The sequence below is a fragment of the Belonocnema kinseyi genome, chromosome 3 (assembly GCF_010883055.1).
Source record: "Belonocnema kinseyi isolate 2016_QV_RU_SX_M_011 chromosome 3, B_treatae_v1, whole genome shotgun sequence".
Lineage (NCBI taxonomy): Eukaryota > Metazoa > Arthropoda > Insecta > Hymenoptera > Cynipidae > Belonocnema > Belonocnema kinseyi.
This window is the reverse complement of record NC_046659.1, coordinates 98,321,721-98,334,841: the sequence shown is the minus strand read 5'-3', so window position 1 is coordinate 98,334,841 and position 13,121 is coordinate 98,321,721. Positions and strand designations below refer to the sequence as shown.

General features: G+C 25.9%; 1 protein-coding gene across 7 annotated transcripts in view; it reads left to right on the top strand.

The window, feature by feature from the left end:
* LOC117168923 (tetraspanin-9) overlaps window positions 1–13,121 on the top strand; it is a 49,849-nt gene that overhangs the window by 31,043 nt on the left and 5,685 nt on the right. For all 7 annotated transcript variants that reach the window (XM_033354889.1, XM_033354883.1, XM_033354885.1 and 4 more), the window contains one exon: window positions 12,689–12,880. In XM_033354889.1, coding sequence (XP_033210780.1) covers window positions 12,689–12,880 — 192 coding nt within the window. The remainder of the gene's footprint in view (window positions 1–12,688; window positions 12,881–13,121) is intronic.

The following is a 13,121-nucleotide window of genomic DNA, read 5'->3' as shown; positions in this document are numbered from 1 at the left end:
GTTTAAACAAATAGCTATTTGTTAAAAATTAGAAGAAATGTCTCAAGCTTTCTTAACTATTCAACAATAAGTAGCATATAATACCAGTTTGAGAAAAAATTAGATTTTTCTGACCATTACTTTTCAATTATAAAATATGATTATTTTTTGGAGATAAATAATTGTTTAAATAAGTCACATTTATTTTAACAATTAAAAATTATTTTAAAAGTCAGAGGAAATATTGAAATACACTGTTAGTAATTATTTGTTTGAAAAGGACAACAGAAATTGGTAAAAATTAAGAATAATACGTAAAAATGGTATTTTTGGGTCATATTTCTTCAAACGCTAAAAAGTTTTGCACGTTTCGCTGCAACCCCCGGAGCATGAGTTAAATGTTTCCAACACTCACAATTTTCCCATGCAAATCAAAAAATTTTTTTCCCTCCGGAAATAGAAATATATATTAGGGTGGTCCAAACATCACCAAGTTTGAAAATTTCAGTGGGCCTGTAGAAATTGATGTTCCTTTTTGGAAAAAAGAAAATCCCTAAAAAAATCCAATCGGATGATGTCCTGCACTCCCTCATCGAAGTCAAAGTTGTTGAAAAATTTTCGTATATAATTTAATTTTTCTATAAACAATTCAAACTTTCATTGCATCCAAACTTAAAGATATTTTTAATACGAATTTATGAATACTATATAAATTGTTTTCATGTTCATATAATTGCTAATTATTAGGTTCTGAGGGTAGAAACTGACTATAATAACGCTTACTGGACATCATTAAATTTCTCATAAAAAATTAGGCTAATATTGTCCCAAGCATTTTTTGTACTGTATAGACTGTTTAAAAAATATTCACGTATGTATGGATATAAAAATCTTATATACGCATGCATGGGTACAGTTAGTAAAACGACGGTAGGAGCACTTAACATGCTGAAGTGCATGCTTGAATGAGCAATGGACTTGTGTTATGTCTCACAAGTGCGTCTGCTTTCAAGTGTCAGTAAATGCCCGTATAGGACTAAATTACAGTAAATATAGTCACCACAAGAGTCCTGTAATCGGATTAATAGATTTCTTTATTTCATATTTAACCAGACCATTTTGGTTGATAGTGTCATGCTCGCGAATAATATAATGTGTAATGGTGCACTAAAATCTATATATATTATGTTATACATAAACTGTGCGAATAAGGCCAATATCCCCAGTTTAGTACTGAGTAGGTTACCTACTGGCATACCTACACTTTTAAGAGATTCCCCAGTTTAGACTTGAAAGCTTATATTTAATAATTTCTCCTTGGCATTTCTCGGAGATTTGGCGTTTATTGGTGTGAATATGCTAGATAGAAAGAAAAATATTATCGATAATATAATTGCACTACCGAAAAAAGTATAGAATATTATAAAATTTGATGGATTCTCTTTCCGGACACAGCATAGTATTGAATACATTTTTCAAGGAGTTTGTATTACCATTAGAAAATAACAGGAATTTTTTGCGTCTCTTCAGACTAAGTGGAGCTATGAATTAAAAATTTGTTTAAATTAAATCTTTTCTGAAAAAAGATCTTCGCTCCGCTGGGAAGAAAATCACAGAAATTCTGATTGCCGATCGAGTACTTTTCCCTTTAGTTACTAGAGAAATCGAGAAAAGAATCCTTTTTCAGGATTACTCGAATTATTTTGCCATGTGTTACAACTTAAATTTTTCAAGGAATCAGTATTATCATCAGAGAATAACTGAAATTATTAACGTCTTTTCAGACTAGTCAGGGCGGTGAATTATTTTTTGTTTAATTTCCCAGCGGAGCGAAGGAGAAGGTCTTTTTTCAGAAAAAATTTAATTAAAAAAAAGTATTAAATAAAACTCTATAGCATATTTGATACAAACCCTATCAAACTGAATTAAAAAAATTAGATGAATGAAATTCCGTCAGTAAATTTGATAAAAAGCTTATCTAATTTTATCAGACGATCGAAATCGATCATCATATTTAAGTATTCTTCAAATCTATACCCAGTTTAATTGAGAAATAAGTTCATAACCTAATTCGGTTCAACAGATTTCGATCTTATTTGAAATTTAATGATTTTCTATTTTGGGTAAGGATTTCCGGTAAAAATCTTCAACAAAGCTAAAAATTGAGACTTCAATGTCTGAAACGATAATGTAAAAAAATTATAATAAGAAAAATCTTATAATTGAAGAAATCTATAAGACACCAATTTTCAACGAAAAAATTAACACAGAATCCAAAATCTTTACTAAAATATTAAATCCCCTTTTAAATTTAATTTTTTGCTTTACATCATCGATTTCCAGTGACAAATAAAAAATGCATTAATTATTTTGTGTATTCGAAACAATTTGGGGACAGTATGCATGAAAAAAATTGTTGGACCAACCCAGTCCAACATCTTTTTCTTTCGCTTGAAAAATAAGAATACTTTAGTCGAGAATTGAATAGTAGAAAAACCCAAATTTAAGTTTAGAATAAATATTAAATTGTTACAATAATATGTTAATAAATTAATTTTGATCCAGAAATAAAGGAATTATTAGAAATCTTAGAAAACGCAATCAATTCTAGCTAATGCGACCAATTCCTGTTTATGAAATTGGAACAAGTAGTTGAAATTTGCACAACCAAATCCATATTCTAATCAAAGACCATTTTTAACAAAGCGACCGCAAAACTGTCTTACTAATAATTAATGTTTTCTTATCGAAATTAAGATTGAAAATTAAAAACTGTCTAATTTTAAAATTACATAGAAAAATTTAGAAATTTTCATGATTTTAAAAATCAAATTTAAAGTTTCGAATTTTTAATTTTCCAAATTAAAAAAAAAACTTAAAATGTAAATCATGAAAATTATAGAATTTTCAATTGTTAAAATAAAGACCATTTTTAACAAAGCGACCGCAAAACTGTCTTACTAATAATTAATGTTTTCTTATCGAAATTAAGATTGAAAATTAAAAACTGTCTAATTTTAAAATTACATAGAAAAATTTAGAAATTTTCATGATTTTAAAAATCAAATTTAAAGTTTCGAATTTTTAATTTTCCAAATTAAAAAAAAAAACTTAAAATGTAAATCATGAAAATTATAGAATTTTCAATTGTTAAAATTAAGGCCTGCATAATTTTCAATTGTAAATTTTAAAAATCTCAATTTTCAAGATTCATAACTGAAAATTCTTTGAAATAAACGACTTTCTGTCTAAAAATCTTAAATTTTGTAAATGTTTGAATATAAATTTATTTTGAGAATATATATGACAATTCTGAAAAAATCAAATTTAAAAAAGAATTTTTCATCTAGAAATTAGAAAAATCTGAGAAAATGCAACAACTGAAGTTGATGCGGCCAATTTCTCTTCATGGAATTGGGACAGAAAGTTTAAGTTCGCAGCACCAATTTCATATTCTAATAAAATACCATTTTCGACGACCTAATCGCGAAACTGTCTTACTATTATGGTTTTGTTACCGAAATCGAGATTAAAAATTGAAAACTCTTTAATTTTAAAGATGTTATAGAAACTATTCCTAAATTTGGATGATTTTGAAAATAAAATTTCAAGTTTTGAATTCTAAATATTGGTAGTTGATGAAATTTTGAATGTAAAGGATCAATTGGAAAACATTAAACTTGAAAAATATCGAATTGTACAACTCAAATATTGAAAGTTTTCTAATAGTCAAACTTGTAAATTGCATAATTTTAAATTTTCAGACTCACAATTTTGAAGAACTGCATTAAACATTCTTCAATTTTGATTATCAAACTTACAGAGTTTTTAATTGTAAAACTTACAACATATGTAATTTTTAATTGTAAATTTTCGAAATCAACAATTCTTCGATTTTAGATATTAACAATTCAAAGTTCTTCAAGACTGAAAGTTCACAATTGCAAATTCTTGAATTTCGAAAATATGGAATTACAAAAGTATTTAATCTTAAAGATTCATATTTTAAAGGTATTTTATTTTGAACATTTTTTTAATAGTCCAACTTTGAAGATATGCGATTGGCAATTCTTTAATTTTAACGATTTTCAAATAAAAATCAATCAATTTTGAACATTTGCATTTAAAAGCTCTGCACTATTTAATGTGTATAAGAAAAGATGATCCAATATTTAATTATTTTGTTATGATTTCAATTTTGAAGATTTGACTTAGGAATGTATTATATTTTTTAAGAAGCAATTAAAAGAGGCGAAATTTATTTTCAGTATATATATATATATATTACAATATTAACAACAGCAAGCTTGAAAATTAATTTTGATCCAGAAATAAAAGAAATCTTTGAAATCTTAGAAATCAACCAGTTGTAGCTAATGTTTCCAGTTTATGTTCATGGCATTGGAACAGAAAGTTATAATTTTCTTGCAGAATTCGAGATTTAACATTAAAAACTCTTTAATTTTGATTATGTATAAAAAAATTCTAAATTTTCATGATTTTGGAAACCAATTTCAAGTTTTGAATTTTGAATCGATGAAATTCTAAGATATCAAAATTATGGAATTTTAAATATTCTTAAACTTAAAGCGTGCATCATTTTTGAATGTAAATGTTCAAAACCAAAATTTTGAACTTTTGTCATTTAAAATTCTTCAATTTTAACAGCTTTAAGTCTAAAAATCTTCAATTTTACAGATGTATAAATGAATATTCTCAAATTGGGATCACTTTTATCATTGTAAAGATCGAAAGTTAGAAAAATTTCTATTAAGAATACATAATACAATACCAACAATAATAAGATTTAAAAAATTTATTGTGATCCAGAAATAAAGGAAATCTTCGAAAACACAACTAATTGTAGGTAATGTGGCCAATTTATGGTTGTATGATCGAAATTAAGATTCCCAATTAAAATCTGTTTAATTATAAAGACGTATTAAAAAATCATGACCGAATCCATTTTAAATCAGGCAGGTCTCTTTACTTGAAATCGCAGAACATCTCGAGGGAACAATATGTTGTTTTTCAGCGGAAATTAGGCTTTTTCTCAAAAAACCGACTTTAGATTTTTTGTCAATTTGTTTGTTTGTTTGTTTTTGAACTTGTACTTTAATAATGAAGACATCTCGTAACTTTAATGCTTGCTAAATAACTGCTGTAGCCAGGAGAAGTCTTTTTTCTTACAAACGAATGTTCTCATTTTTTTTCGAAGCAATGATGGTTTCGAAAAAATGATGAGATAAAAGTTAGCATGTCTAAAAAAGTTCTATGAAAAACGTCTCTTGTACGTTTGCTATGCTTTCCATAGTTTTAGAAAATGCATTAAAAAAAAAAATTCTCCCGGCTTAAAAAATGGTTTAGCCCGAATGATGTTGCTGAGATGTCTTTCTTTTATTAGTGTAAGACTTAAAATGAAATTTAGAAAAATAATAGGTAGGGTTTTTAGGAGCATCTTTTGTTATTATTTTCTTACAATTTTGAAAACATGAAAAAGCAAAATTTTGGGAAAACCTCACCTTTTTTATTTTTCTAAAAAAAAAAAAATTTACCCATAAAAAAAAGGCATCTCAGCAGCATCATGCGCTCTAAACCAGTTTTGAGGCCGAGAGATTTTTTCCCACCTAAAAATGTAGTTTTTGAATTCTTTCGAACTATGAAAAATTTCACGAAAGAACAGGAGACATGTTTCTTAGAACTTTCTTAGAAGTGCAAACTTTTATCTTAAAATCTTTTCGTATCAATCATTGTTTGGAAGAAAAAGTCGAAAATTCGTTTGCAACAAAAAAAATTCTCCTAACTGCAAAAGTTATTTAGCAAGCATTGCAATTACAATATATCTTCATTAAGAAATAACACGTTAAAAAAATTATTAGAATCAATCAGAAAATAATAAATATCTCAATCAGGCCGAAAGTCATAGAGGTATGAAGAAAAAAATTTGGGGGTTTTTGAGAAACAAAACAAAAAATTCAAATACGCATAATTTTTTAGAAAAATCTCTGTTTTCAAATCAGAAAAAAAGTATCGCTTAATTGCCTCTAAAAAACAAAACATATTTTGCCCTCGAAAAATTCTGCGATTTTAAGTGTAGGGTCCTGCCTGATTTAAAACGAATTCGGTCTCTTAAATTTCGAATAATCTCTAAATCAAAATTTAAATTTTGAATTTTAAATCCTGCAAACTAAAAAAAACTTGCTATAAAAATTAGTTTTTACCCATAAATAAAAGAAATTTGAGAAATCTTAGAAAATACAACCGACTGTAGCTAATCGAGATAGTTTCTGTTCATGGAATTGGAACAGAGTTCAGGTTCAGCGCACCAATTTCATATTCTAATAAAATACCATTTTTGACAAAACAATTGTGGAACCGTCTTAACCTTCATGGGTTTCTTATCGAAATAAGCCGGGAAATTGCGTCCCACTTTCAATCTTCGTGTACATATTTGAAAATTATTGTGTGCATATATGTGCATGTGTAATTATGCATATTACAGATCCTTAAATATGTATATATATGCACAGCGCCTCACTTTTTCACTCTCGCGACTCGAAAGTGTAAAATCCATCTTAAGTGTTGAGTGAAAAAAACAGCATGACAAATTGAGCCTATTAAAATCACCTTTATGCTTTATCGTTCCACGTGGAAGAATTGAATGGGTGGATTTAGTTTAAGTAGATTACATGTGTGTTGAAAATTAATCAGACTTTCTATTTTTTAGCAGTTTCTATTTAGTGTTTTTTTTAGAATTTCTCATTATATATTCTTGTCTGTTGACTTTATATATATTATTTTTATACGGTAATTATTACATTATAGAACCCATTACAGAACTCTAATGATTATCATAAAGCGATTTATTTCAGCGATGGAAATATTTATTCTATAAAAATTTGAATTTTCAAATTTTTCAAATGATACCTTCTAAAGTTCTTTCTTCTGCTAAAAAATTTAGGCATCATTATTTGATTCTTAGACAATTTTTTACAGGTTCCGCTACACCATTTTAGGTATAAAAATGAATGTTCTTAGTTTTCGATTTTAAAAAGATGCAGATTTGGAAATAAGAAATTTATTTACCTCTGCGGGAAGTATATTTTATTTAGTAAGATATAATCTCCGAATATCATTGAACAATGATAAAATTGTTTAAAGCTATTATCAGACTTACATTTTTTATAAAATATATAAAATATTATGTGCAATGAATAAGTTTAAAATATTGACACCGAATGAAAGAATAATATCTTGAATTTCGAAATGCATATTTTTTATAGTTTAATGATACCTTTGGTTAAATTGTATTTTGTGAGAATCAATGACTAAAAGTGATTGAAAGTGACTGATGTAGTTTAATGATATGACTAATTTTTTTTCAAAGTTCAAAAGAATTCAAAACAAAAGTCGATGTAACTTATAAGAATTCCAAAAGTCAGGCTCATTTGGTAAGAATTTACAGGTATTTCAAAACAATTAAAATAAAATTCAAGAGAATATAAATGATTTGAAAAAAATTTTAATCCATTGATTTCAATAAAATAGAAGAGAGCTTAGAACGATTCGAGGAAAAACACAAGGAAAATGAGAAAAATGAAATAAAGTTTATAAAAGTTCATAATAATTAATAATCATAATAATTATCATAATATTATCATAATAATTATGAATTAAAAGTGGGCGTAAAAGAATTCTGGAAGCATTCCACATCATTTAAAAGCGTTGAAAAAATTCTAAAAGAATTTCTAAAGAACTAATGAACTCAATTAAATCAAAATTGAGTGCATTTATAGGAATGTAAGCGAAATGACAAGAACTCAAAAAAAAGTGCATAAAAATGCATGGGGACTTAAAAATATTCAATGAAATTGAAAAGAATTTAAATATATTAACACAATTCATTAAATTTATCAATCTTAAAGTGAATTTGAGAAATTCAAGTGATTTTAGTGGAATTGAATTAAATTGCTATGAATTTAATTAGAGTTTAAAAACTTCTGGGTAAATTACAACAACAACAAAATAATTAAGAAATCCATTGAATATAGTAGAATTGAGTGAGTTTAAAAGAATTAAAGTAAGTTTCTGAGAATTGAAGAGTAGTGTAAAGAATTCAAGATGAATCCCAAATTAATTCAAATGATTTAAATAATGTTTTAAAAACTGAAAGGCCTTAAAAGGTTAGTAGATTTAGATGATTTTAAAAATATTCAGGAGACTTGTGTGAAATTAGTAAAAATTAAGGTGAATTGAACAAAATTTATTAAATCAAAGAATTTCCATTTAATTAAGTAAAATGGAAATGAACGGAATCTACCACCAAATGCAAGTAACTTGAGAGAAGTATAAGGAAAAATCAGAGAATTAAATGAAATTCATTAAAATTTAAGGTTATTTTAAAGAAATTTAAGTAATTAAAAAAGAATAAAAAAATCTATTCAAGGAAATTGAAGTAAATTCAGAAAACTGCAAGGGGATTCAAAAGAATTAGATGAAAACTCCGTCCATTAAAGTTAAGTTTGAACGACTTCTAGGCGAATTACAAAAAACACAACGAAAATTGAGTGATTTGAGAAGAATTTGAGTAAATTCCTGAAAATTCAAAAGAACTTACAAGAATTCAGGATGAATACCAAATTAATTGAAATGTATACCAAAAAATTAAAAAAATTTTCATTAATTTCAGTAAAATGAGAGTGAATTTAAAGGAATTTATGAGCATTCAGAAGACTTTCGTGAAATTGAGAAATAGTAACAAAATTAATTGATTTGGCTAATTATGGAGTAAACGCAATAATTCAAAGTTAGAGGCAGATAAGAAATTCAGGTTACACTCGAAGGGATTTAACGGAATCAAATGGAATTCAAAAGAACAATGAAGTATTTGAATAGTTAAAATGTGTATATTTCGTATATTTTGTAATTCAATAAGAAATATTTCCTGATATTTATTTCATAACAAGTACTTTCGCGGAATGATACCATTTTTAGCCTTAAATTTGTTCACAATTGAAAGCTTAGAAAATTAATTTTTAGGCCCAAAAGGGCTCAGTGAAAGCCCTAAAGAATTAAAAAAATTAATGGTAGTATTTTTTCAGCAAAAAAAAATTTTAATTTTTTATTGCGCACGCTTCTCTTCTAACTTTTCTTTTTTTATTACTTTATTTTCTCCGACAGAAAATGCAACTTTCAATCCAGCCTTTGTCTACCTAATCTAGGGTAAAAACGGCCAGACAGTGAAACTTTTCCTGTGCAATTTGGCAAAAATGCACTTGCACATCATTAACAGAGACAGGTGTCAGGAACGGAAAAACCGTTTTTAACGGAAAGGTGTTAAATATTGTTTGAAACAATAGCAAATTGTATTTCCTGGAAATTGCTTCTAGAGCTCGTGACGGGTTATTCTTTTACTGGAAAACCACCATTACAGTTAGACAAACTGGAATTAACGGTAGTAAATAATATAGAAAAATAGATACAATAAATTATATTAAAAATTAAAAATAGGAATAGCGTTGAAAAATTATAATTTTAAGCCAAAATAGTGGATTGACATTTTTCGTTTTTCTTTATTATTTATTTACTAGAAAAATAGCGCGCTAGGGACGCTTAGCTTCGCATTTCTTGTTTTTATATTCCTAATTCTCAATTTACACTATATGGTTCAATCTGAAGTACTATTATATATAATTAAAAGTCATGAATTGTCAAAAAGTTGATCATTTTAGTCAATGAGATTTTCGCAAATAAAAGAATTTTCAAATCAGCAGTGGATGTATAAAAATATAAATATGAATATAAAATATAAAAATATAAAATATGGGGGAAATTTAAATATAAATATCACGAAAATGTAGTTATCATTATCCACTCTAATGAAAACCTCTTAAATTTTTAATTTGTAGGTTGAGATAGGTGCGTGACAAAACGTTTTGCTTCCTTTTTTATTTTTCACTTAGAAACGGATGTGATCTGAATATCTACATCAGCTTTCATTATTTTTCAATTAAATTTTAGTTTTAATTAGCTTTTAGTAATCTTTAAATTTTATTTAAATATTAGATTTTATCCCAACAGAAACTGGAGGTAATGACAAAAATTAATCAGTTAATTTGGGATTTTAAAATTTCGTTAGTCTTTTTAAAATAGGTCTAACTTGAAGATTTGGAATTGAAAATTTTGCCATTCATAATGTGTATAATTTAAAATGATGTTTTTTATGAGGAAACTTCAATTTTTTAATTTCAATCGTATTCTCTTGAATTTTAAAGATCTATAAATATAAATTCTTAATTTTTAATGATTTTGAAGGTCAAGAGTAAAGTTTTTAATCATTAATCTTTCAAATTAAAGAAATTTCCCATATAAAGCGTCAAAAGTACAGCAATTTTAATTGTGAAACTTAAAACTTCCATTATTTTTTCTTGTAAATTGTCAAAATTACAAAATTTTTAACTCAAAAAATATTTAAACAACAGCCTATATGTTTTCATGATTTTGAAGTTTGAAAATGAAACTTTCAATTATAATTATAGCAAATTAAAAAAATTCGAGTATAAAGCATAACAGTTACGGAATATTTATTTAGAAATTCAAAAAATTAAAAATACTCTAAATTTAAAGAGTTATAATTGAAATCTCTGGAATTTTAAAGATATATAAATAAAAATTCGTAAATTTTAATTGAATATCAAGCATTTCGACATATTTAACAATTTACTTTAAAAAATTTCTTTGTTTTAAATATTTATTATTGAAGATTTGATTTTTCTAATTTCAAATATGTAAACAAATTTTATAAACTTTTATTATTTTGGAAATCAAGTTTTTCGAAATTGAAAAATTTTTAAATATAAAGCTCCAAAATTACCGAAGTTTTAATTTTAAATTTATAACTTTGCAAAGTTTTACATGGTAAATTATCAAAATTAAAAACTCTTCGATTTTGACGAGTTACCACTAAAAACTTCAATTTTAAAGACGCATAAATAAAAAGGCTTAAATTTGATTTGTTTTTGAAATCAAAAGTCAATTTTTCTTTTTTTAATCATCCAAGTTAAAGGAACTTTAAATGTAAAGCATCTAAATTGCAGAATTTATTAATTGTAAAACTTAAAATTTACATAATTTTTCATTTTCAAGTTTCGTCATAATTTTGTAAGTTTTACTATTAAAAACTCTTGAATTTCAACCATTTGCAGTTTAAAAATCAACAATTTTATAGATGTATAAATAAAAATGTCTACATTTCGATGATCTTTATGATTTTGAAAATCAAAAGGTAGGATTTTTCAATTCTAAATCTCCCAAAATGATGAAATTTCAAATGCAAATCATCAAAATTAAAGAATTTTTTGTAAAATTAAGAACATAAGTAATTTTCAATTGTGAATTTTCGAATTTAAAAATTCTTTAATTTCAAACATTTCGAAATGAAAGTTTTATAATTTTCATAAAGTTAAAATTGAAAATTCTTGAATTTTGAAAGTATGCTATTGAAAAATATTCAGTTTATTCAGTAAAATCATTTTTGTTTGTTCCTAAAGATTTTTTTAAATAACAAAAATTTGTTTATAGCCAAATTTTTTGAATGAAAATGACCTTTATATCTTAAAGGTATGTATTTTAAACATTTTCTCTCATAGTCCAACTTTGCAGATATACAATTGAAAAATCTTTAGTTTTAAAGATTTTGTATTTAAAATTGTTTCATTTATAGATTTAAAATTAAAATTAAAATTTATTCTCTTTTATAAATGAACTTGTGAATTTTATAAGCCTAATAAAAGTACAAGTACGCCAAGTCTTCTTTTGACATTTTTGAGTTAATGGTATTTTTATATTTAGGTTGTAGCAAAACATCTTAAAATATATATTTTGTTTTGATATTCAGTTGATAAATCATTCAATTAATTAGTTGAAAATATCCATGTCAATTGAGTTTTAGGATTATATTATGCTATGTTCATAGAAAGGTTTTTTAAACTAGAGAATGACAGCGAAAAACAGTACCTAAATTAAAAATCATAAAATATTATATTCTGAACACATAAATCTGAAAAAAAAACATAAAATTAAATAAAAACTTTGTTTCAAGTAGGATTTTACGTGAATAATATAAATATAGAGTTTATTGAACATGGCACGTTCTAGTTCTAAAAAAAGTGAATCTGACGATGTCCATATTGCGCCATATCTAAAAAAAATTTATTTCTGCTAAATGAACTCATGAATTGTATCAAAATATATTTGATCGCGTTTTTTCTTAAATATTATTGACATATTCTAAATTAAAATTGAGATCTCATGACATTTAATTAGGGTATAATATCGTTAAAGTTTGGAACCTCGTTGTCTCAGATCGACAGTCAGTCGAAATTATCTTATCCCTCATGTGACGAATTGCTAATAGCAAAAATGACAGCATTGATTTATGTTTTGGAAATTCTTACTGCTTTTTACTAATCTAATCTATATTTCTAAATTAGGACAAATCGCAACAACTCGAAGTGAAAACAGAATATCATAAAATGTCAAACTAAACTGTACTAATAAATGTTTGATCTAGATGCTAACAGAAATTAAGATACAAAAATACGCATAAATTAATTTGATCATTATTATTCATTAGGAAAAATATTAGTTCCAAGAGTCACAGCTTAAGAGAATGAATTGTAGTTTTTATTAATTTAATTTTTATTTACAGTTGTGTGCTTGTGGAATTTTGGGTGCCGGCCTGTGGCTCCGATTGGCTTATTCTGGATACACGACCCTGGTACCACAATACAGTTTTGCATCAGCTGATTCTGTACTTCTTGGTTCAGGCTGCATCACCTTTATTGTTGCTTTCTTCGGTTGCTGTGGCGCCTGGTTCCAATCAAGATGCATGCTAATTACGGTCAGTACTCATTCTTTTTCATGCTGTTTTAACTTTGTAACCACTTGGGTCTTTAATTAGCTGTAACGAAACATATCATGAAGTTAGTGCATCTATAAATTTCATCTAAAAGTTGCAGTTTCGAAAACCATGATTATTATTAATCAATCAAAACTTTCTAGATATTAGAGACTAGATACTAAATAATGAAACAATAACCAATTTGTTATGAGCAATTAGATATACCTTAAGAGAAATTCAC